Consider the following 23,353-nt stretch of genomic DNA (forward strand, 5'->3'; position numbering starts at 1 on the left):
CCCTGAATAAGAACATGTAACTCTATGAAAAGCTGGAATTCAGTGAGAAGTCACATGTTGGCTACACAGCTTCTTCATAGCTGTTTTCATCTCTTTATTTCTCAATGTGTAGATAAGGGGGTTCAAGAGTGGAGTAAAAATGGTGTAAAATACAGATAGGAGCTTGTCCACAGAGAACCGACTGAAAGGCCACACATAAATGAAAATGCAGGGCCCAAAGAAGAACAGGACTACCATGATATGTGCAGAGCAAGTAGAGAGTGCTTTGGATACTCCACCAGCAGCATGCTGTCGGACAGTGAGGAGTATAATAGTGTAGGAGACCAGGAGAAGCCCAAAACAGCTCATGGAGAGCAACCCACTGTCTGAGATCATGAGTATACCCAAGACATAGGTGTCCATGCAGGCAAGCTTGATCACAAGAGGAAGGTCACAGAAGAAGCTGTCCACTTCATTGGGACCACAATAAGGTAAATTCACAGTAAAGGCTACTTGACTGATGGAGTGCACAAATCCAATGACCCATGAAACCAGCACTAGTCCTAGGCAGGTTTGCCGTCTCATAATGGTCATATAATGCAAAGGCTTGCATATAGCCACATATCTGTCATAGGCCATGGAAACCAGAAGTACCATCTCAGCCCCACCAATAAAGTGCAAGAAGAATATTTGAGCCATACATCCTCCAAAGGAGATGAGCTTTCGATCACTAAGGAAGTCTCTGATCATCTTGGGGGTGGCAAATGAGGCAAGCCACATGTCCAAGAAGGATAGATTTCCCAGCAGGAAGTACATAGGAGAGGAGTGCAAGTGGGGGTCAGAAATTACGGTGACCACAATAATGAGGTTACCCAGCACAGTGACCACATAGATCCCAGAGAAAAATATAAATAAAAAATGTTGCAGATGCGGTGAGGTGCAGAGTCCATACAACACAAATTCTGACACTAAGGAATAATTCTGCAGTTCCATTATCTCAAGTTTCAGATTTTGTTCAGAATCTATGTAAAGAAAAGAGATGGATATGAAATAGCCTGTCAACTACCTGGCACATGACTATCTGATTATAATTTTAATTTGTAAAACATAATATAAAATATAATACAGAAAAGATTAAAACCAAGCCCAACAATGGAGTTAGCTTTTCTCCCATGTTAAGGCTGCTTGGAATCTTCCTTTAAAAAAAACAACAACCCACCTTATTAACATAAAATGTACCCACCTCCCAAGAGTCACCCATTTTAAGTGTAAAACTCAATGATTTTTAAACAAACATAGAGAGTTATGAAACCATCCCCATAATGCTTGTTTTAAAATCTTGACAATCTAGACTCCTTCTGGACTTCTGGTAGTCACTGGACTATCTTCTCCTATTGTATCTGTTTGCTCATTCACAAATTCACTCATTCAAACCATATCTATGTAACACTGACGGTGTCCCATTCTCACTTAATTCAGTTGTTAAAGCAATTAGTATAGAGGGAAATAAGTCAGTTAACCTAGGATTTATACAGTTCCCTAGAAGCCATACTTTTATTACTGCTCTTGACATCTCTTTTAATCCACTGGGTTTGGGATTAAAACCCAGTGATCCAATTCATTTATAGATTTATTGTGTATAAATTGATTACTTATAATAGGATTTGGGCATGGTTTCAATGCAAAAGATATTTTTTGAGACCTCTCAAGAAGGACCAGAGCATAAAACCTATGCAATAATTAATTTCTTGGTGGGTAGCTTTCACAATATACATGAATGGCTGATAAATTCAGCATTTGATTCAATATGTAGTTCTGATTTTCCATAAAAACTAAGATGGGCTGGATAAGTCTCATCCATTTATCATGAGAAATGAACTGGCACACCAGTCTTCTCACTAAGAGGAAGACATTATATAAAATGTTTTATAAAGACATTGAACAGAATTCTTCATGTGTAATTAAAGAAAAGATTCAGAACTGACCCTGTATGAGGGTCAGTTCTGAATCTTTTCTTTAATGAGCTTTTTTTTTTTTTAATGTTGGCCCTTTTTAAAATTGAAAGACATAACATGAAATAATAGTTTGGTAATGCCTCTACCAAACTACTATAGGGAACTAAAGTAACATATTACATATCTGAAATATTCCAATGATATGAACATGACATAGTGATAGAATTTAAAAATCTAGAGTAATTCATGGTTATTATATCTGTTTTAGTTTACTCAAATAACACCCATCTCACCCAGGTTTTTGTAGGATAATAGGAACTCAAATTCTTTAGTTCCAGCTTTTCCAAATCAACTATTTTAAAAGATTAAATTGCAAAACTTTCTATGAATAGGTGCCACCCCTCTTTATAAGGGGATTATAGGAGCACCTGGGTGGTTCAGTCTGTTGAGGGTCTGACTCTTTGATTTTGGCTGGGCTAATGGTCCCAGGGCCATGGGATTGAGACCTGAGTCAGGCTCCACGCTGACCGTGGAAACTGCTTAAGATTCCCCCTCTCTCTCTATTGCTGCTCTTTTCTCTCACTTTGGCTCTACTCTCCCTCTAAACAGAAGAAGGAGAAGAGTAGGAGAAAAATTCGAAGGAGGAAGGAGAAGAGGTTATAAATCTGAAGTTAAATACTGCTATGGACACAATGGATATAAACACAATTCAGGATCTGTTCACAAGTTTAGTTACATGATCCTGACACTATCCTAACATACATATTACTGGGTTTCACTTAGTGTTTTCTAGAGATTAAGTGAATGGAAAGTTGAAATAATCAAATGGAAAACTCAGGAAACAAAATTTGTTTTTAAATGTTTACCTTGGTGTTGAATTAAAGACGCTCTAAAATTAGATATAAGTGATAACTGCACAACTCTGTACATAAACTTTATGGTATGTAAGTTATATACCAATAAACCTCCTTTAAAAATAGATATTAAAAGAAGTAGAATAAATGAACTTAAATAGGGCTCTGATTTCAGAGGACTCTTTATGATTTACAAAGGCATTTTAAAGATTATTCAATGAATGTTAAATTTGTAATCAGAAACAATTATGATTGATTTTACATAACTACAAATGCTACTTAAAAAACAAATACAACAGGGGAATCTGGGTAGCTCACAGTCAGTTGAGAGTCTGACTCTTGATTTCAGCTCAGGTCGTGATCCCAGGATCATAGGATTGAGGCCCATGTTGAGTTCTACACTGTGCATGGAGTCTGCTTAAGATTCTCTCATCCTTCACCCTTCTCCCCAACTTGTGCTCTCTCTCTCAAATGAAAAAAAAAATGACAAAATTTGATTTTAAATGACCAGTTAATATTATTCCTCCAATAAATTAGTCTCTGGCTGACTTGTATATTCAGTCACATTCACTAAATATCTATCAAAGGCTATTTACTAACCTAGAGTTAAGATGCTCACTGCTGATACTGCAGATCCCTCAATTTGTATTTCAGATCTTCTATGCTCGAATGGAACTTTTGAAAACATGAATTTGTATTTCTGTAGAGGATTAATCTCGTTTTCTTCCTCCTGGAAAATAATTCAGGAAAAGCATCACTTTAAGAGCTAGAGAACTTCAGATGTGAGCCTTCTTTGAACTTTGGATATAAATATCCATCTCCTCTCTCCCTCAAACTAAGAATCCCTTAAAGATAGGACATTGATGGCCAATTACCATAATGGAGCTTGGGGAATAAACTATCTCCAATTAGAAATTCATACTAATAAATCACATTCATTGCCCCAAATGGCAAAGAAAGATTTTAAAGATGTCAGCTTCTATAAACACAATTGCAATTATTTTAATAGTTTAAGCAAGATAATATGTATACTTATGCAGTTAATAGACTATAAAATGTGCTTTTCCTTTAGATAACAAAACTAACAGCATACTTTAAGAAACTTTTTTTAAACATTTATTCATTTTTTGAGAGACAGAGAGAGACAGAGAGCAGGTGGGGTAGGGATAGAGAGAAAGGGAGAGACAGAATCTGAAGCAGGCTCCAGACACCTAACTGTCAGCACAGAGCCCAACATGGGGCTTGAACTAACAAACTGTGAGATCATGACCTGAGCTGATGTCGGCTGCTTAACCAACTGACCCACCCAGGCATCCCAACAGCATACATTTAAAAAAAATATATTGAAAATCTGCCAACCTTGTACTTTTCATAATGTAACTTTGATCATGCATAATACTTTGGAGCATCAGATTTGTAGGTGCCAAAATATTTCCTTTCTCCAGATTCATATGGTCATGTATAATGAAATCTCCTGGTGTCTGGATTACTTTGAACATTATTTATGATTGTTATCCCATTTACCTCCCCAAATCATTTTGAAGTTAATTCAGGATTCTTTTGCTCATGGTTGCATGCCAATTGCAAATATCCTGACGGATGTTCTGATGAATGATCATCACATTTCCAACTATTCACATTACCTTCAATTCCATATTAGGTGTTTGAGCACAATCCAATTTAGAAGGGATGTTAGTGCCAAATCAGTATCTGGGTATAATAAGAAGTCTCATGTTCTAAACTGGCTTTAGATAATTGTGTTTCACTTCAAAGGAATCACAAAACCTTTCTAAGTTTCTCTTTCTCTATTTTAAACACACAAATAATTGCTGAAGAAAAATTGTAGAAGTAACTTATATGCATCAATGTCATTTGTTGTTGCTTTTTAATGTTTATTTTTGAGACAGAGCATGAGCGGGAGAGGAGCAGAGAGAGAGGGAGACACAGAATCCGAAACAAGTTCCAGGCTCCGAGCTATCAGCACAGAACCCGATGAGGGGCTCAAACCCACAAACCGCGAGATCATGACCTGAGCCAAACTCAGATGCTTAACTGACTGAGCCACCCAGGCATCCCTCATGTCATTTGTTTTTGATATGCAATCATTATGCAGGTAGAAATATGCTATGTAAAGTCACGAATAATGGAGAAGCTTATAACAAATAACAAGTGAATGTTTGATTTGACAGCAGAGAAAACATTTTCTAGTATGATGATTAATTTTATATTAGCTTGGGGGAGTGTTTTTGGATGGAAACAACATTGAAATTGGTGAACTCTGAGTAAAACAGATTCCCCTCCACAAGGTAGGTGGGCCTTATACAATCAGTTAGAGACCTGAATAGAGCCAAAAGGCTGGCCTTCTCCAAGCAAGAAAGAATTCTCCAGTAGACTGTCTTTGGATTTCATCTGCATCACCAGTTCTCCTAAGACTCCAGCCTTCTATTCTACAGTATAGATTCTGGACTTTTCAGACTCTGAAAAAGACATGAACCATTCCTTGTAATAAAAACTTCCCCTCTGTCTGTCTGTCTCTCTGTCTGTCTCTCTGTCTCTGTCTCTCTATATATATCTTTTCTGAAAACCCTGACTGATATGCTAACTATAAATTCAGTAATAGAAGAATTCAGAAAGCAAAACAATAATATACAAAAATATGTAATTTTTTTTAAATTTTTATTTATTTCTAGGAGAGAGAGACAGAGAGAGACAGCGTGAGCAGGGGAGGGTCAGAGAGAGAGGAAGATACAGACTCTGAAATAGGCTCCAGGCTCTGAGCTGGCAGTCAGCACAGAGCCCGACGCGGGGCTCGAACCCACCAACCACGAGATCATGACCTGAGCGAAAGTCGGACGCTTAACTGACTAAGCCACCCAGGCACCCCCAAAATATGTAAAATTTTAAAAAAAACTTTGTATTTGAGGAAGTGTCACAATAAAATTTATATCTAACTACAAACTGGTTAACTGGTTAACTCTATTTCCACTCTGTGACCTCCAAAGTCATGACACAGCATTTTGCAGACTTTTAACTGCTCAAGATGTACCGGCCAAAGGTCTATGGGGAGTAATATCCAGCCTGTGCCCCACCCATCCAACAAACAACATATCCTGACCAGGCCTGCGTTTGCCCTTTGGAAGCCTTTTTTTCCAAACCCACACAAAGTTCCAGTGTGGCTACATTAGCCCTGATAACAAAGCCCTAACACCCTTAACATAGAAAAAGCATTTATGAATCAATAAGTGAGGGAAACCTGAAAATAAAAATGAGGAAAGAATTTAAAAAAAAATATTTTTAAAAGGAAGAGAACCGGGGCTTCTCCGTGGCTCTGTCGGTTGGGCGTCCAAGTTCCGATCAGCTCGTGATCTCGCGGTTTGTGGGTTTGAGCACCACATCAGGCTCTGTTCTGACAGCTCAGAGCCTGGAGCCTGCTTTGGAATCTGTGTCTTCCTCTGTCTCTGACCCTTCCCACTCATGCTCTGTCTCCCTCCTTCTCAAAAACAAAAACAGAAACACATTAAAAGGAAGAGAACTAATAGGCCAATAAACATTAAAAAGTTGACCTCAGGAATTACAGAAGATGGCAGAGAAATAGGGGGATCCGTAGTTCCCACCAGCATGTCTCAAACAAAGAAGGGCTGAAGTCAAAGAACTCTAAACCTCAATAGGCTGGGAGGAAAAGAGATGGAGTCTACTAGGAAGACAGCCTCTTAGGTGTATGATTATGAACTGGGGGCGATAAAAACAGGCTGGGACATGGAGGCATGGAGGGGAGGGATCTCCTTCTGTGGACAGACAAAATGAAGAGAAAGAGTAACTGGGGAAACATAGGACTGTATCTGGACAAGAGAAAAACCTCAGCCCGGGACGGAGAGAGATCCTATCCTATCCCCTGTGCTGGGGGACCATGCAGGCGTACCCCAGGAGCACAATCGGTATCAGGAGGAACCGATCCCTTGCTCTGAAGTGTGTGGCTTGTGGGATTACATTTTGGGAGGCATCATTAATGCATAGGGAGTGAGAGCTTGGAATGAGGTTGGGCGTGTGGCATAGAGGACGGCCCACCTTGGCTGCATCTGCAGTAGAGAATGGACCCAAAGGAGTAATTTGGGACACCTGATTCAAGGAGAAGGGAATGGGGAGAGGGGTCGCCATTTTTCTCCCCACAACCACCAAGGTGGGCCTCAAGGATCTGCCGGTGGGACCCAGAGTGGAGGTGGCAGAAACAGATGGTATCTCTCCCAAGAACAGCGCTGCTGCATTTCTGTGATTAATGCTAGATCGATTCTTGCTATTCAGATATATTCTCCCTTTTCTCATTCTTATCTCTCACCTCCTTTGGGCTGGTTATTCTGGTTATAGGTTTGCTTAAACAGACATATTTAATTCATCCTCTTGATGCATTTTCTACACCTCCTTCTTTACCTTCCTTTCTCTCTCTCTGGAATAATCAGACTATATAGTACCTGGGTAACATTATCTTTGTTTCTTTCTCCTCACCTCGTGCCTTATTCTCCTTTTTCTCTCTCTGGATTAAGGCTTTTAGTCTCTCTGCCTGGTCAATGTTCATTTTATCTTTCTCCCCACCCCTGTCATTTCTCTCTTTCTATATGCTCTTCCATCAGCACTGCCTCCACNTCTATGAGGGAATTGCTGCAAGGAAAAGAAAGTACCAGAGACAGCACTATAAGCATGAATCCTACATAGAACACAATGACTCTAAACCCATATTTTTCAATAATAACACTGAATATAANATTTCTGGCTTTATGCTTTTAGATTGTCCTTTGTTTTTTGTATTTTTTTTTATTTTTGTCATTTTGCTTGTTTGATTTGCTTGTCATTTTAGTGTTTTTGTTCCCTACTTGTCTGTTTTCCTTTCCGGGGCTATTTCAAGGACCAAACCAAAGCACACATGGTGGAGAGTCCAAAACATCATTACGAGTAGAGAAATAAAATAACCAAAGTCACAAGAGAGACTAAGGGACATCCTTAAAAGAACAATCCTGGTTGGCCAGGCCCTGGACAGTGTATGAGCCTCCTTTAATATAGCAGTACTATCAAGTGCAGAGCACATAACAAGCTTACAAGAGACAGAAAGCCAGCCAAAATTACAAAACAGAAGAACTCTCCTCAAAAGAAAATCCAGGAAGAAATGACAGCTAAAGAATTGCTCAAAACAGACACAAACAACATAACTGAACAAGAATTTAGAAAAATAGTAATAAATTAATTGCTGGCCTTGAAAAAAGCATAGAAGGCAGCAGAGACACTATTGCTACAAAGATCATGGATCTTAAAACTAGTTATGATAAAGTAAAAAATGCTATAAATGAGGTGTATAATAAAATGGAGGCGGCCATTGCATGAATTGAAGAGGAAGAGAGGAGAAGAGGTGAATTAGAAGATACAATTATAGGGGCGCCTGGGTGGCTTAGTCGGTTAAGCATCCGACTTTCGCTTAGGTCATAATCTCGCGGTTAGTGTGTTTGAGCCCCGCGTCGGGCTCTGTGCTGACTGCCAGCTCAGAGCCTGGAGCCTATTTCAGAGTCTGTATCTCCCTCTCTCTGACCCTCCCCTGCTCACGCTGTCTCTCTCTCTCCTAGAAATAAATAAAACATTAAAAAAAAAAAGATACAATTATAGAAAAAGAGGAAGCCAAGAAAAAGAAATACAAATTGATCAAGGAGCAGGAAAGGAGAAATCAAGAACTGAGTGATGCAAACAGAATATCTGTATCATAGGAATTCTAGAAGAAGAAGAAGAGAGAGAAAGGCACTTAAGGGGTACCTGAACAGATTGTAGCCAAGACTCCTCAGTCTTGGGAAGGAAACAGACATTGAAATCTAAGAGGCACACAGACTCCCCTCACATGTAACTTGAATTGATCTTCTGCACAACATATCATAGTGAAACTGGCAAAATATAAGGATAAAGAGAGAATTCTGAAAGTAGCTAGGGATAAATAGGCCTTAACATACAAAGGCAGACACAAAGGGTAGTAGCAGACCTGTCTACTGAAACATGGCAGGCCAGAAAGGAATGGCAGGAAATCTTCAATGAGGTGAACAGGGAAAGTATGCAGCCAAGAATCCTTTATCCAGCAAGCCTATCATTCAGAATAGGAGAAATAAAGGTTTTCCCAAACAAACAAAAATTGAAGGAATTCATCACCACTAAACCAGCCCTACAAGAAATCCTAAGGGGGTTCTATGAGGGAATTGTTGCAAGGAAAAGAAAGTACCAGAGACAGCACTATAAGCATGAATCCTACATAGAACACAATGACTCTAAACCCATATTTTTCAATAATAACACTGAATATAAATGGACTAAATGCTCCAATCAAAGACATAGGGTATCAGAATGGATTTAAAAAAAACAACAACAAGATCCATCTATTTGTTGTCTAAAAGAGACTCATTTTAGACCTGAGGACACCTTCAGATTGAAAGTGAGGGGATGGAGAAATATCATGCTACTAAAAGTCAGAAGAAAGGTGGAGTAACTGCTGGAGGCCGGCTCCAGCAGGTCCAGGGTCCCTGAAGGATGGATGGTGTCAGCGAGGGAGGGATGAGAGAGCCCGAGAATCTTTCTGGTCACCAGGCAGGCATCTCTGCTCTGACTGAGGCTCAACCTTATTTTATAATTAAGTGTTTGGGGGACACAGAAGTGGCATTTGCCTTAGACAATGATTTTTGATGACAAATTTCTTTGATATGTAACAATTTCCCAGAACATAGATTTGTAGAAGACTCATGCATAACCTTTATCAATAGTGATTGAGGTAGGTGAGTTAGATGCTTATCCTATGGGGAAGGAAGTTTTCTTTAGCATACAAGATAATGTTTTAGCATAAAAAGGGTGAAGTTACTTCATTGTGAGCAGGAGTCAATAGCTTGTTTGTTTAAGGGGAAGTATTAAGAAAAACAGGTCTTTCAGGAAACACAAATATTTGCTCCCATAATAAAAAAAGAAGTTCCTACAATATGTTCCTTCACAGGGTGCAATCAGCATATTCAAGGCCAGAATAAGTCACTTCCGAACACTGATCACAAAATGCCTTGAGGGTTGGTGCTCCAAGCAGAAACAAGTTGTTTGTGGAAACTTTTTTGACTTGTTGCTGAACGCGTAAACACCATGGAGGCCCTAAATGTGTTGGCCTTTCTTTTTGGGTTATGTTTTAGCCAGTGTAAGGGAGGGTGTTTGCAGAAAGTAGGCCTTAGAGAAGGGACTGCCATACATCACCAGTTAGAAAAGGTATAAGTATTAACTTAAGTTCTGCCCTTATCTGCTCCTTGACTCTAAGTTAGGCTCTTTGTCTCAGGGCCAGGCTCAGTTGTAACTCTTGTGTTCTTAACCCCCTTTATTATCTAAGTCTTGGATCTTCAAGGCCCATAGGAAGAGCCTAGAGCCTTTTGACAATCATCCACAGTGCTTTCACCTAAAATCTCTTTTGAAAAGGCAGGAATATGCTTTTCCATATGAGAAATCTGTGTGGGGAATATCGGTCTGATTTGGAATATTGTGAGGCCTGGTCAATACCAGCAGGCTCATTTCCAACGTGAGCCAGTAGTAGCAGAAGGAGATACCAGTTTTCATTTCTCTGGCAGGAGCTGTGCAAACGCTGCCATTTCCTCACTGTGACTGTCATCCAGCGAGGTCAGTGTGGCTTCTATCAAGTAGCCATTCTTATATCAGACAAACAGGACTTTAAAGACAGTAACAAGAGATGAAGAATGGCATTATATAATAATTACAGGTTCTATCCATCAGGAAGAGCTAACAATTATAAATGTCTATGCACTGTATTCAGAAGCACCAATTACATAAAACAATTACAAACATAAAATACATAAAACAATCACAAACATAAGCAAACTTATTGATAAGAATGTGCTAATTGCACGGACTTTAATACTCTACTTACAGCAATACATAGATCAACTAGACATAAACTGACTAAAGAAACAGTGGACCTGAATGACACATTGGACCTGATGGACTTGACAGATATATTTAGAACCCTACATCCGGAAGCTATGGAATTCATTTTCTTCTCAAGTGCATATGGTACAATCTCTAAGATAGATCACATACTGGAACATAAGGCAGGCCTCAATAAATATAAAAGAATTGAGATCATACCATGCACACTTTCAGATCACAATGCTATGAAACTTGAAATCAACCACAGGAAAAAGTTTGGAAAACCTCCAAAAGCATGGAGGTTAAAGAACACCCTCCTAAAGAATGAATGGATTGGAGGCAAGATGGCAGAGAAGTAGGGAGCTCCGTACACTTTGCTCGCCCTCATCTCTCAAACAAAGAAGGCCTTAAGTCATAGGACACTGAACCACAAGAGTCTTGGAGGAAAAGAGACAGAGTCCACTAAGAAGACAGCCTCATAGGTGCATGATTATGAACTGGGGAAGATAACAATGTGCCAGGACCCAGAGGCACGGAGCAGAGGGAGCCCCCTGCACAGAGAGCTGTGGAGAGGCAAGGAGAAGAGAAAGGCAGCTGAGACTGCCCATAGGACAGTCCCTGGAGAAGAGAAAAACCTTGGCCCAGGACAGAGGGATCCTATCATCCTGTCTCTAACCGCAGGGCGTCCAAAGAGAGATCCTATCTCTTGCTGCGGCGCTTTCTTCAGGCGGTGGCAGGAGAAACTGCTCCCCTGCTCCCTCCTACTTGATCGCCAGCTAGGTGCCTGATGGCAAACTGGGGAAAAAACAGTCCAGGTCTGGGAGGCACACAGGGGAGGAAGCCCCCTCTGTGGAGAGAGGAGGGAAAGAGAAAGAAAGGTTGAAACTGCTCATAGAACTATCCCTGAAGAAGAGAAAAATCTCAGCCCGGGATGGAGAGGGATCCTATCATCCCACCTCTAACCACAGGATGCTCAGAGAGATCCTATCCCGAGCTGTGACACTGTCTTTGGGCCAAGTGGCGCCAGGAGAAACTGATCCACTGCTCTCCCAGCTACATCCGTGGCTGGGAAGTGACCCAGCCTGCAGGATTACAATCAGAGTTCTCATTAAAGCACTCAGACTAAGATCTGGAAACGAGACAGGGCATGGGACATAGAAGACAGCCCACCTTGGCGATACCCACAGCACAGAGAGATATGACCCAAAAGAGTGATTTGCAATACTTGGTTCAAGAAGGGATGGGGGTGCTGCCATTTTCCCCCCCACAACCACCACGACAGGGCCTCAGAGAGTGGCCTATGGGACCTGCAGTGGAGGCGAGACCTGCCTACACCAAACCATGCAGATCCGCGCTGAAGAGCTTTTTTTTTTTTTTTTTTTTAACCAGAGCCTAGGGCAAGACCAACATAGATGCATTGCCGTGATTAACTCTAGATCAATTCTTACTATTCAGATATATTTTTCCTTATCTCATTCTTATCCCTCCCCTCTGCTGGAATGGACACTCTGGTCATTGGTTTGCTTAAACAGTCACTTTTAATCCATTCTCTGGATGCATATTTTATGCCTCTGTCATTACCTTCCTCTCACTGGAATAATCAAACTACATCGTTTCTTTGGGTAACATTATCTTCATTTCTTTCTCCTCACCTCCTAACCTATTTTCCTCTTTCTCTCTCTGAATTAAGCCTCTAAGTGTCTCTGCCTGGTCAATGTCCAATTTTGCTATCTCCCCATGCCTGTCATTTCTCTCTTTGTATACACTCTTCCATCAGGCACTGCATACACCCTGCTCGTTATGTGTAGCTGGGAATTCTGGTTTTATGCTTTTAGACTATCCTTTGTTTTTTTTTGTTTTTGTTTTTCTTTTTCCCTTTAGGTTTGCTTGTTTGTTGGATTTGTCTGTGCATTTGCATGCTTTTGTTCTCTGTGTGTTTGTCTGTCTGTTTTCATTTTCAGGGCTACCTCAAGGAACAAGCCAAAGTACATATGGTGGAGAGTCCCAGATACCACTACGAGTAGGGAAATAAAATAACCAAAGTCTAAACAAGAGAGACCAAGCGACACCATGAAAAGAACACTTCCTGAATGGACAGGCCCTGGACAGTTAATGAGCCTTCTTTAACATAGCAGTACCCGTAGGTGTCGAGTGCATAACAAGCTTTTAAAACTGACAAGAGACAGAAAGCTGGCCAAAATTACAAAACAGATGAGCTCTCCTCTAAAGAAATTCCAGGAAGAAGTGACAGCTAAAGAACTGAACATAAAGCAATATAACTGAACAAGAATTTAGAACAATAGTCATAAAATTAATCGCTGGGCTTAAAAAAGGCAATGAAGACATCAGAGAAACTATTGCTACAAAGACTATGGACCTTAAAAATAGTTGTGATGAATTTAAAAATGCTATAAATGAGGTGCATAATAAAATGGAGGTGGCCAATGCACGGATCGAAGAGGCAGAGACAGTGGGTGAATTACAAGACAAAATTATAGAAAAAGAGGAAGCCAAGAAAAAGAGAGATAAACGAAAGGGGAATTCCAGAAATGAGTGATACAATCAAATGGAACAATATCCATATCATAGGAATTCCAGAAGAGGAATATAGAGAGAAAGGTGCTGAAGGGGTACTTGAACAAATTATAGCAGAGAACTTCCCCAATCAGGGGACATTGAAATTCAAGAGGCACAGAGAATTCCCCTCAGACGTAACTTGAATAGATCTTCTGCATGACATATCACAGTGAAACAGGCAAATATAAGGACAAAGAGAGAATTCTGAAAGCAATTAGGGATAAAAGGGCCCTAACATACAAAGGGAGACATATCAGAGTAGTTGCAGACCTATCTACTGAAACTTGGCAGGCCAGAAATGAATGGCAGGAAATCTTCAATGAGATGAACAGAAAAAAACATGCAGTGAAGAATCCTCTATCCAGCAAGCCTGTCATTCAGAATAGAAGGAGAGATAAAGGTCTTCCCAAATAAACAAAAATGGAAAGAATTCATCACCATTAAACCAGCCCTATGAGAAATCTTGAGGGAGACTCTATGAGGGANCTTCCCCAATCAGGGGACATTGAAATTCAAGAGGCACAGAGAATTCCCCTCAGACGTAACTTGAATAGATCTTCTGCATGACATATCACAGTGAAACAGGCAAATATAAGGACAAAGAGAGAATTCTGAAAGCAATTAGGGATAAAAGGGCCCTAACATACAAAGGGAGACATATCAGAGTAGTTGCAGACCTATCTACTGAAACTTGGCAGGCCAGAAATGAATGGCAGGAAATCTTCAATGAGATGAACAGAAAAAAACATGCAGTGAAGAATCCTCTATCCAGCAAGCCTGTCATTCAGAATAGAAGGAGAGATAAAGGTCTTCCCAAATAAACAAAAATGGAAAGAATTCATCACCATTAAACCAGCCCTATGAGAAATCTTGAGGGAGACTCTATGAGGGAAATGTTGCAAGGAACCAGAGACACCACCACAAGCATGAATCCTACAGAGAATACAATGACTCTAAATCCATATTTTTCAATAACATACTGAATGTAAATTGACTAAATGCTCCATTCAAAACACATAGCGTAACAGAATGGATAAAAAACCAAAATCCATATATTTGCTGTCTACAAGAGACTCATTTTAGACCTGAGGACACCTTCAGATTGAAAGTAAAGGGGTGGAGAAATATCTATCATGTGACTAGAAGTCAAAAGAATGCTAGAATAGCCATACTTATATTGGACAAACTGGACTTTAAATTAAAGGTTACTACAAGGGATGAGGGCATTATATAATAATTACAGGGTCTATCCATCAGGAAGAGCTAACCATTATAAATGTCTACACACTGAATTCTGGAGCACCCAATTTAATAAAGCAATTAATCACATACGGAAACAATCTTATTGATAAGAATGTGCTAATAGCAGGGGACTTTAATACTCCACTTACAGCAATGGGCAGATCAACTAGACAGAAAATCACTAAAGACACAACGGACCTGAACGACACATTGGACCAGATGGATTTGACAGGTATATTTAGAACTCTACATCCTAAGGCTATGGAATTCACTTTCTTCTCAAGTGCACATGGCACATTATCCAAGATAGGTCACATACTGGGTCATAAAGCAGCCCTCAATAAATATAAAAAAATTGAGATCATACCATGCACACTTTCAGATCACAATGCTATGAAACTTGAAATCAATTACAGGAAAAATCTGAAAAACCTCCAAAATCATGGAGGTTAAATAACACCCTACTAAAGAACAAATGGCTCAATTAGGCAATTAGAGAAGATACTTAAAAATATGTGGAAACACAATAGCTAAAACATGGAAAGAGCCTAAGTGTCCATCCACGGTTGAATGGATCAAGAAGATGTGGTTNGGAAAGTACGGTGCACTCCAGGCCTATTTCAAGAAACTAGAAAAAGTGCAGACATAAAATCTAACAGCACACCTAAAGCAACTAGAGGGAGAGCAAAAAGAGCACCCCAAACCCAGGATAAGAATAGAAATAATAAAACTCAGGGCAGAAATAAACAATATAGAATTAAAAAAAAAAAAAACACTTTAACAGATCAATGAAACACCAAGAGTTGGTTTTTGATAAAATAAACAAAATTGATAAACCTCTAGCCAGGCTTCTCAAAAGGAAAGAGAGAGTACCCAAATAGACAAAATCATGAATGAAAATGGATTTATTACCACCAATCTCTCAGAAATATGAGCAATATCAGGGAATACTATGAAAAATTATATGCCAACAAACCGGACAACTGGAAGAAACGGACAAATTCCTAAACACACACATACTACCATAACTCAAACAGGAGGATATAGAAAATCTGAACAGACCCATAACTAGTGAAGACATTGAATCAGTTATCAAAAATCTCCCAACAAATAAGAACCCTGGGCCCGATGGCTTCCCTGGGGAATTCTACCAGACATTTAAAACAGAATTAATACCTATTCTTCTCAAGCTATTCCAAAAAATAGAAATGGAAGGAAAACTTCAGACTCATTCTACAAAGCCAGCATCACTTTGATTGCCAAGCCAGAAAGAGACCCAACAAAGAGAGAGAACTACAAGCCAAAATCCTTGATGAATACGGATGCAAAAATCCTCAACAAGATACTAGCAAATCGAATTCAACAGCATATAAAAAGAATTATCCACCATGATCAAGTGGGAGTCATTTCTGCGTTGCAGGGCTGGTTCAATATTCACAAAACAATCAATGTGATACGTCACATCAACAAAAGAAAAGATAAAAACCATATGATCCTGTCAATAAATGCAGAAAAAGCATTTGACAGGATATAGCATCCCTTCTTAATAAAGACCCTTGAGAAACTCAGGATAGAAGGAACTTACTTAAACATCATAAAAGCCGTCTCGGGGCGCCTGGGTGGCTTAGTCGGTTAAGCGTCCGACTTTCGCTTAGGCCATGATCCCGCGGTTCGTGGGTTTGAGCCCCGCGTCAGGCTCTGTGCTGACTGCCAGCTCAGAGCCTGGNAGTCCTAGCATTAGCCATCAGACAACAAAAGGAAATCAAAGGCATCAGAATTGGCTAAGAAGTCAAACTTTCACTTTTCACTGATGACATGATACTCTAAATGGAAAACCTGACAGACTCTACCAGAAGCCTAGTAGAACTGATCCATGCATTCAGCAAAGTGGCAGGGTATAAAATCAACATCCAGAAGTCGGTTGCATTTTTATTCACCAACAATGAAGCAACAGAAAGAGAAATCGAGAAACTGATCCCATTCACAATTACACAAAAATCCATAAAATACCTAGGAATAAACCTAACCAAGGATACAAGAGATCTGTGTGATGAAAACTATAGAAAACTTATGAAGGATATTGAAGAAGACCCAAAGAAATGGAAAAATATTCCATGCTCATGGATCGGAAGAATAAATATTGTTAAAATGTCAATACTGCCCAAAGCAATCCACACATTCAATGCAATCCCAATCAAAATTGCCCCATCATTCTTCTCATATCTAGAAAAAACAATCCTATTATTTGTATGGAACCACAAAAGACCCCGAAGAGCCAAAGTAATATTGAAGAAGAAAACCAAATGGGAGGCATCATAATCCTAGGCTTTAGCCTCTACTACAAAGCTGTCATCATTAAGACACTATGGTATTGGCACAAAAACAGACACATAGACAAATGGAATAGATAGAAAACTCACAATTGGACCCACAAATATACGGCCAACTAATCTTTGACAAAGCAGGAAAGAGTATCCAACGGAAAAAAGACAGCCTCTTCAACAGATGGTGCTAGGAGAACTGGACAGCAACTTGCAGAAGATTGAAACTAGATTACTTTCTTTCACCATACTCAAAAATAAACTCAAAATGAAGGACCTGAAATGTGAGACAGGAAACCATCAAAACCTTAGAGGAGAAAGCAGGAAAAAATCTCTTTGACCTCCACTGCAGCAATTTCATGCTTGACACATCCCCAAAGGCAAGGGAATCAAGAGAAAACATGAACTATTGGGACCTCATCAAGATAAAAAGCTTCTGCACGGCGAAGGAAACAATCCATAAAACTAATAGACAACTGACGGAATGGGAAAAGATAGTTGCAAATGACATATCGGATAAAGGGCTAGTATCCAAAATCTATTAGAAACTTGCCAAAGTCCACACCCAAAAAACAAATAGTCCAATGAAGAAATGGGCAGAAGACATGAACAGACACTTCCCCAAAGAGGACATCCAGATGACCAACAGACACATGAAATGATGCTCAGCGTCACTCATCATCAGAGAAATACAAATCAAAACCACACTGAGATACCTCCTCACAATAGTCAGATTTGCTAAAATGAACTGCTATATTAAAGAAGGTTCCTTGACTGTCCAGAGCCTGTCCATTCAGGAAGTGTTCTTTTAATGGTGTCTCTTGGTCTCTCTTGTTGAGACTTTGGTTATTTTATTTCCCTCTTCGTTGTGGTATTTGGGACTCTCCATCATGTGTCCTTTGGCTTGTTTCTTGAGGTAGCCCTGAAAATGAAAACAGACAGACAAACACACAGGGAACAAAGGCACCCAAATGCATAGACATATCCAACAAACAAGCAAACCTAAAGGGAAAAAGAAAAAGAAAAAAAAACAGGACAAAGGACGATCTAAAACGATAAAATACTCTTTTGGGTCCTATCTCCCTATGCCTCAGGCGTAGCCAAGGTGGGCTGTGTTCTACGTCCCAAGCCTCACCTTGTTTCCAGATCTTAGTCCACACGCTTTATTGATACCACCTGAAATGTAATCCCACAGGCGGGCAGCTTCCCAGCAGGGGATGGAGCCAGGAGAGCAGTGGAGCATTTTCTCCTGGTGCCAACTGGGATGGGGCACCCAGCCCAATGACAGCACCACAGCTAGAAATAGGATCACTCTCTGAATGCCCTGCGGTTAGGGATAGGATGTTTGGATCCTTCTCCGTCCTGGGGCTGAGGTTTTTCTCTTCTCCAGAGACAGTTCTATGAGCAATTTCAGCTACTCTTTCTCTTCCCCTCTCTCTCTGCAGCTCTCCACGAAGAGGGCTCCCTCCCCTCTGTGTCTCCAGGTCCCAGCCAGTTTTTATCTTCCCCAGTTCAAAACCATGCACATATGAGGCTGTCTTCTTGGTGGACTCTGTTTCTTTTCCTCCCAGACTCCTGCGGTTCAGTGTCCTATGGCTTCAGGCCTTCTTTGTTTGAGAGATGCAGGCGAGTGAAATGTACGGAGCTCCCTACTTCTCCACCATCTTTCCTCCTCCTCCTACAGAATCCATATTCTTTTTTTTTTTTTCTTTTCTGAGAGAGAGAGAGAGAGAGAGAGAGCGTGAGCAGGGGAGGGTCAGAGAGAGAGGGAGACACAGAATCTGAAGCAGGCTCCTGGCTCTGAGCTGGCAGGCAGCACAGAGCCCTACTTGGGGCTAGAACCCACGAACTGCGAGATCATGAACTGCGAGAACTGGGCCAAAGTTGGACGCTTAACCAACTGCGCCACCCAGGTGCCCCCAGAATCCATATTCTTAAACTGTTAATAAGATTTTATGTCAGTGATGAATATTACCTTATATGTTAGCTAACTAGAATTTAAAGAAAAACTTCAAATAAACAAAAATTGTCAGTACAACCTTCAGGTAGCCACTTTGGAAATATAAATCACGCTCCTTGGCAAATGCCAACAGACCCAGACCTAGGCATTTCTATACTAAAAGATGTCTATTATGGGGTGCCTGGGTGGCTCAGTTGGTTGGGTGTCTGACCTTGGCTCAGGTTATGATCTCACGGCTTGTGAGTTTGAGCCCCGAGTCAGGCTCTGTGCTGACAGCTCAGAACCTGGAGCCTCCTTAAGATTCTGTATCCCTCTCTCGCTCTGCCCATCCCCTGCACACACGCACTCTCTCTCTCTTATAAAACATTTTTTAAAAAGTTAAAAAAAATAGATGTCTATTAAAGAGTTGTGAAGGGGCGCCTGGGTGGCTTAGTCGGTTAAGCGTCCGACTTTCACTTAGGTCATGATCTCGCGGTTCGTGGGTTCGAGCCCCGCGTCGGGCTCTGTGCTGACTGCCAGCTCAGAGCCTGGAGCCTGTTTCAGAGTCTGTGTCTCCCTCTCTCTCTGACCCACCCCTGTTCAAGCTGTCTATCTCTCTCTCTCCTAGAAATAAATAAAAATTAAAAAAAAAAAAAGAGTTGTGGATTAATATGTCAAAAATTATAACAATTTAATTTTGCCACAATACTTAATGTCAATTAAAGTAGATCAGTGTTTGGGGCGCCTGGGTGGCTCAGTCAATTAAGCAAACAACTTCAGCTCAGGTCATGGTTTGTGGGTTCGAGCCCCGCATTGGGCTCTGTGCTGACAGCCAGCTCAGAGCCTGGAGCCTGTCTCAGATTCTCTGTCTCCCTTTCTTTCTGACCCTCCTCTGCTCATGCTGTCTCTCTCTCTCTCTCTCTCAGAAATAAATAAAACATTAAAAAAATTTTAAAGTAGATCAGTGTGATAGAAGGTAACGTTAAGAAAAATAATATTTTCAATACATATTTCAAAACGTTCAGAAAGGATCATGGTGTTTTCTTAAAAAAAAAAAAAAGACGCAATGCTACTCAAGTAGTGTTCATTTGCAGGATGCATTGGTGAATGAAACGGATTAAAATTGCTTCCCTTAGGGTACTTACATTCTCACAGAAAACACAGACATAAACACAAACAGCTTGTAATTTACAATAAATCTATGGAAAAAAATCAAGCAGGTTAATAGATAACAGAAATACCAGAGTTTTTATTTTAAATAGGATGTTGAGAATAGGCTTCATTGTAAACGTGACTTTGGCTCAAAGACTTAAATGAGGTGATGGGATCATCCACGTGTACATCTGAGGAAAGCAAAACACAGAGAAAACAGCCAGTGTGAAAGCACTTAGGTGGCTGCTGCCTACAATGTTCAAACAACTCCTGTAACTAAAGTGGAATGAAGTACAGACTAGCTGGGATGAAAAGCAATTGTGGGTGGTGCCCCAATCCTGTAGCTCCCTGTAAGACATATACTATATATAAATAAATTAATTCATTCATACGTTAGATGGTTCCCATATCCCTTTATAGGTTTTATTTTTATAGGTTTTTCTGAGAACAAATGTAACAGCTGTATTCACTTGTCGCATAATGAGAAATTTTATTTATTAAATCATTTTTTTCAACAAACATTTAATTCTTACTGTTTGACAAATTTTTCTAGGCATTATGATTGAGTGGTGTTTTACTTTTGGGTAATCTCAAACACTTTCAAGATTTTAGTCTGGGATATTTCTATAAGATATTTTTGCTCTACCACATTGTATATCTGTGCCAAGTTTTCTCTGAAGGCATATATTCAGGAGAGTAAAACAAATTCTTTTTAAAAATTAAAATGAACCCCAAAGCACAAGGGAAATGGGAAATGGGATGCCTTAGTGGGTGCTGAGATCTCATTTCAGTGGAGAATTCCTATCTCTAGTACCTCAGAGCTGGAACGCACCCCAGATGTTGCCTTTGACCAACAGCACAGCCTTTCCATCCACCTTGACTTAAAGACACCAAGAACAGGGTTTTGAATCAGTTTTGTGATTAAACATGAGATTTGTAGACCAGCTCTACTCCTGACTTTCTGTGTGATCTTTGGAAATTGCTTAACCTTTCTGTGTCTCATCTTCAGTGGGCCAGATACCAGTCTAGGCACTGGGGACACAAGCACGTTCCCCACCAAGACCATGATTAGTGCTATAACTGCTTGAGGGGGCTTTCTGGCAGAGTTGAGAGCACAAACTGGCTGAGAAGATGGTCAGCTTACCTCCAGATTGTTTCAAACTCTTTTCCCCTGTCAGGTTAAAAAAAAAAAGGTTTTTTTAAATGTTTATTTATTTTTGAGAGAGACAGAGCGCAAGTGGGGGAGGGGCAGAAAGAGCCAGAGTCACAGAATCCAAAGCAGGCTCCAGGCTGAGCTGCAGCACAGAGCCCAATATGGAGCTTGAACCTACGAACCCACAAGCAGCAAGATCATAAGTCTGATGCTTATTGACTGAGCCACGCAGGCGCCCCTCTCCCATCAAGTTTTAAAAAACACATTACTCTCTTCTCATGTGTATATACTGTCCCTATGCTCAACAGGGCAGGGCAGGTTTGGGAATGATCCCCTGCTTTCTCCTTTTGCTGCCCTTCTGATAATAAAGTTCTCTTTGATCAAAACCAATGTCTCAGACTTTGGCTCACTATACATCAGGTGCACGGACAAGTTTGAGTTTCCTAACAAATTTGGTGAGCCAGCCAGGAGCCTTGTGCCCCCGGCAGGCCAGCCCTGACCAGAATGGTGACCTCATGGGAATTTCCTACAGCTGCTTGGGTCACCATTGAATCCAAGGAAATTCCCCTGGCTGCTCCCCAGACCTGCACTCGCCAATTCTCAAGGCCAAGCTTCAGTTGAATTAAAGACACCTTCCATGGGCTCTGGGAGAACTTCTGTTGTTGAAGAGTGAGTTTTTGTGTGTGCAATCAGCCATTGCATTTCCTCGCATTTGCTTTTGATTCTTTTTAGGAATCTTCCCTAAGAAGACCTTTACAAAGGGGCCCTCACATTTTGCGTGATGGAATAGTTGTACAGCCACATTTAATTGCTTTTGTTGATGGATCACTTGCTTTTGTTTTCTTCTCACAGTGCTAATATTGTGACTTCAAACAAGCCCATGAGTTTCATCCACTAGTTTCAAATAATATTGCTAGACCAGAGGCATTAGAGGCACCAGAGATGGGGCAACTCAATCAATATGTAAACTTAAGAGTACTCTCAATACTTCAAAATTACCTAGAATGTATCCTGATAGGATTAAAAAAATAGGGCTACCTCAACAAAAGAATCTAAATAAGGTCCAGTCTGCCTGGGTGCCTCAGTCGGTTGAACAGCCAACTTTGATTTGACTCATGTTATGATCTCAAGGTTCCTGAGATCAAGCCTCATGTCAGGCTGTCTGTGCTGACAGCAAGGAACCTGCTTGTGATTCTCTCTCTCTGTCTCTCTCTCTCTCAACCCTCCCCTACTCATGCACTTGCTCTTTCTCTCTATCTCTGAAAATAAATAAATAAACTTAAAAAAATTATGTAAGGGGTGCCTGGGGGGCTCAGTCAGTTGACCTTCTGACTTTTGACTTTGGCTCAGGTCATGACCTCGCCATTCATGAGTTCAAGCCCCATGTCAGGCTCTGCACTGACAGTACAGAGCCTGCTTGGGATTCTCTCTCTCTACCTCTCTCTCTGCCCCTCTCCTCCATCTCTCTATCTCAAAATAAATAAATAATCTTCTTAAAACATTTTGTGTTGGGAGCTGTTTCTGAACTCATAGGTTGAGAAAGAACTTCCTATGAAGTTAAGGTGAGTTTCATGGACTCTTACTGATCAGATGGCCACTGATATTCACCCCCCACCCAATTGTTTCTGCTTGGAGCACCGACCCCCAAGGCATCTTTGTTGATAAGTATTGGGAGTGACTTATTCTGGCCTTGAATATGCTGATTGCACCCTGTGAAGGAACATATTGTAGAAACATCTTCTTTTGTGATTATGGGAGCAAATATTTGTGTTTCCTGAAAGACCTATTTTTCTTAATACTTCCCCTTAAACAAACAAGCTATTGACCCCTGCTCACAAAGAACTAACTTCACCCTTTTTATGCTAAAAACAGTGTCTTGTATGCTAAAGAAACCTTCCTTCCCCATAGGATAAGCATCTAACTCACCTAGCTCAATCACTATTGATAAAGGTTATGCATGAGTCTCTACAAATCTACGTTCTGAGAAATTGTTACATATCAAAGAAATTTGTCATCAGAAATCACTAAGGCAAATGCTACTTCTGTGTCCCCCAAACACTTAATTATAAAATAAGGTTGAGCCTCAGTCAGAGCAGAGATGCCTGCCTGGTGACCAGAAAGATTCTCGGGGCTCTCTCATCCCTCCCTCGCCGACACTGTCCATCCTTTAGGGACGCCTGGACCTGCTGGAGTCAGCCTCTGGCAATTTTAAATAAGGTTCAATGAGTTAATCAGCTGCCTCTGCAATACTC

General features: G+C 40.5%; 1 protein-coding gene across 1 annotated transcript; it reads right to left on the reverse strand.

Moving 5' to 3' along the window:
* Positions 1 to 39: 39 nt before the first annotated feature.
* LOC144243884 (olfactory receptor 4K14) lies at positions 40 to 999 on the reverse strand. The gene has a single exon (XM_077779019.1). It carries the CDS (start codon positions 970 to 972, stop codon positions 40 to 42), a length of 933 nt encoding a protein of 310 aa, XP_077635145.1. The 5' UTR covers positions 973 to 999.
* Between the last annotated feature and the right edge of the window lie 22,354 nt (positions 1,000 to 23,353).

Source organism: Crocuta crocuta, unplaced genomic scaffold (assembly GCF_008692635.1).
Source record: "Crocuta crocuta isolate KB4526 unplaced genomic scaffold, BGI_CrCroc_1.0 scaffold480, whole genome shotgun sequence".
Taxonomy (NCBI): Eukaryota; Metazoa; Chordata; class Mammalia; order Carnivora; family Hyaenidae; genus Crocuta; species Crocuta crocuta.

Bases quoted from the DNA above. Each gene is read 5' to 3' on its own strand.
- LOC144243884 (XM_077779019.1), bottom strand. From the start codon at position 972: ATGGAACTGCAGAATTATTCCTTAGTGTCAGAATTTGTGTTGTATGGA.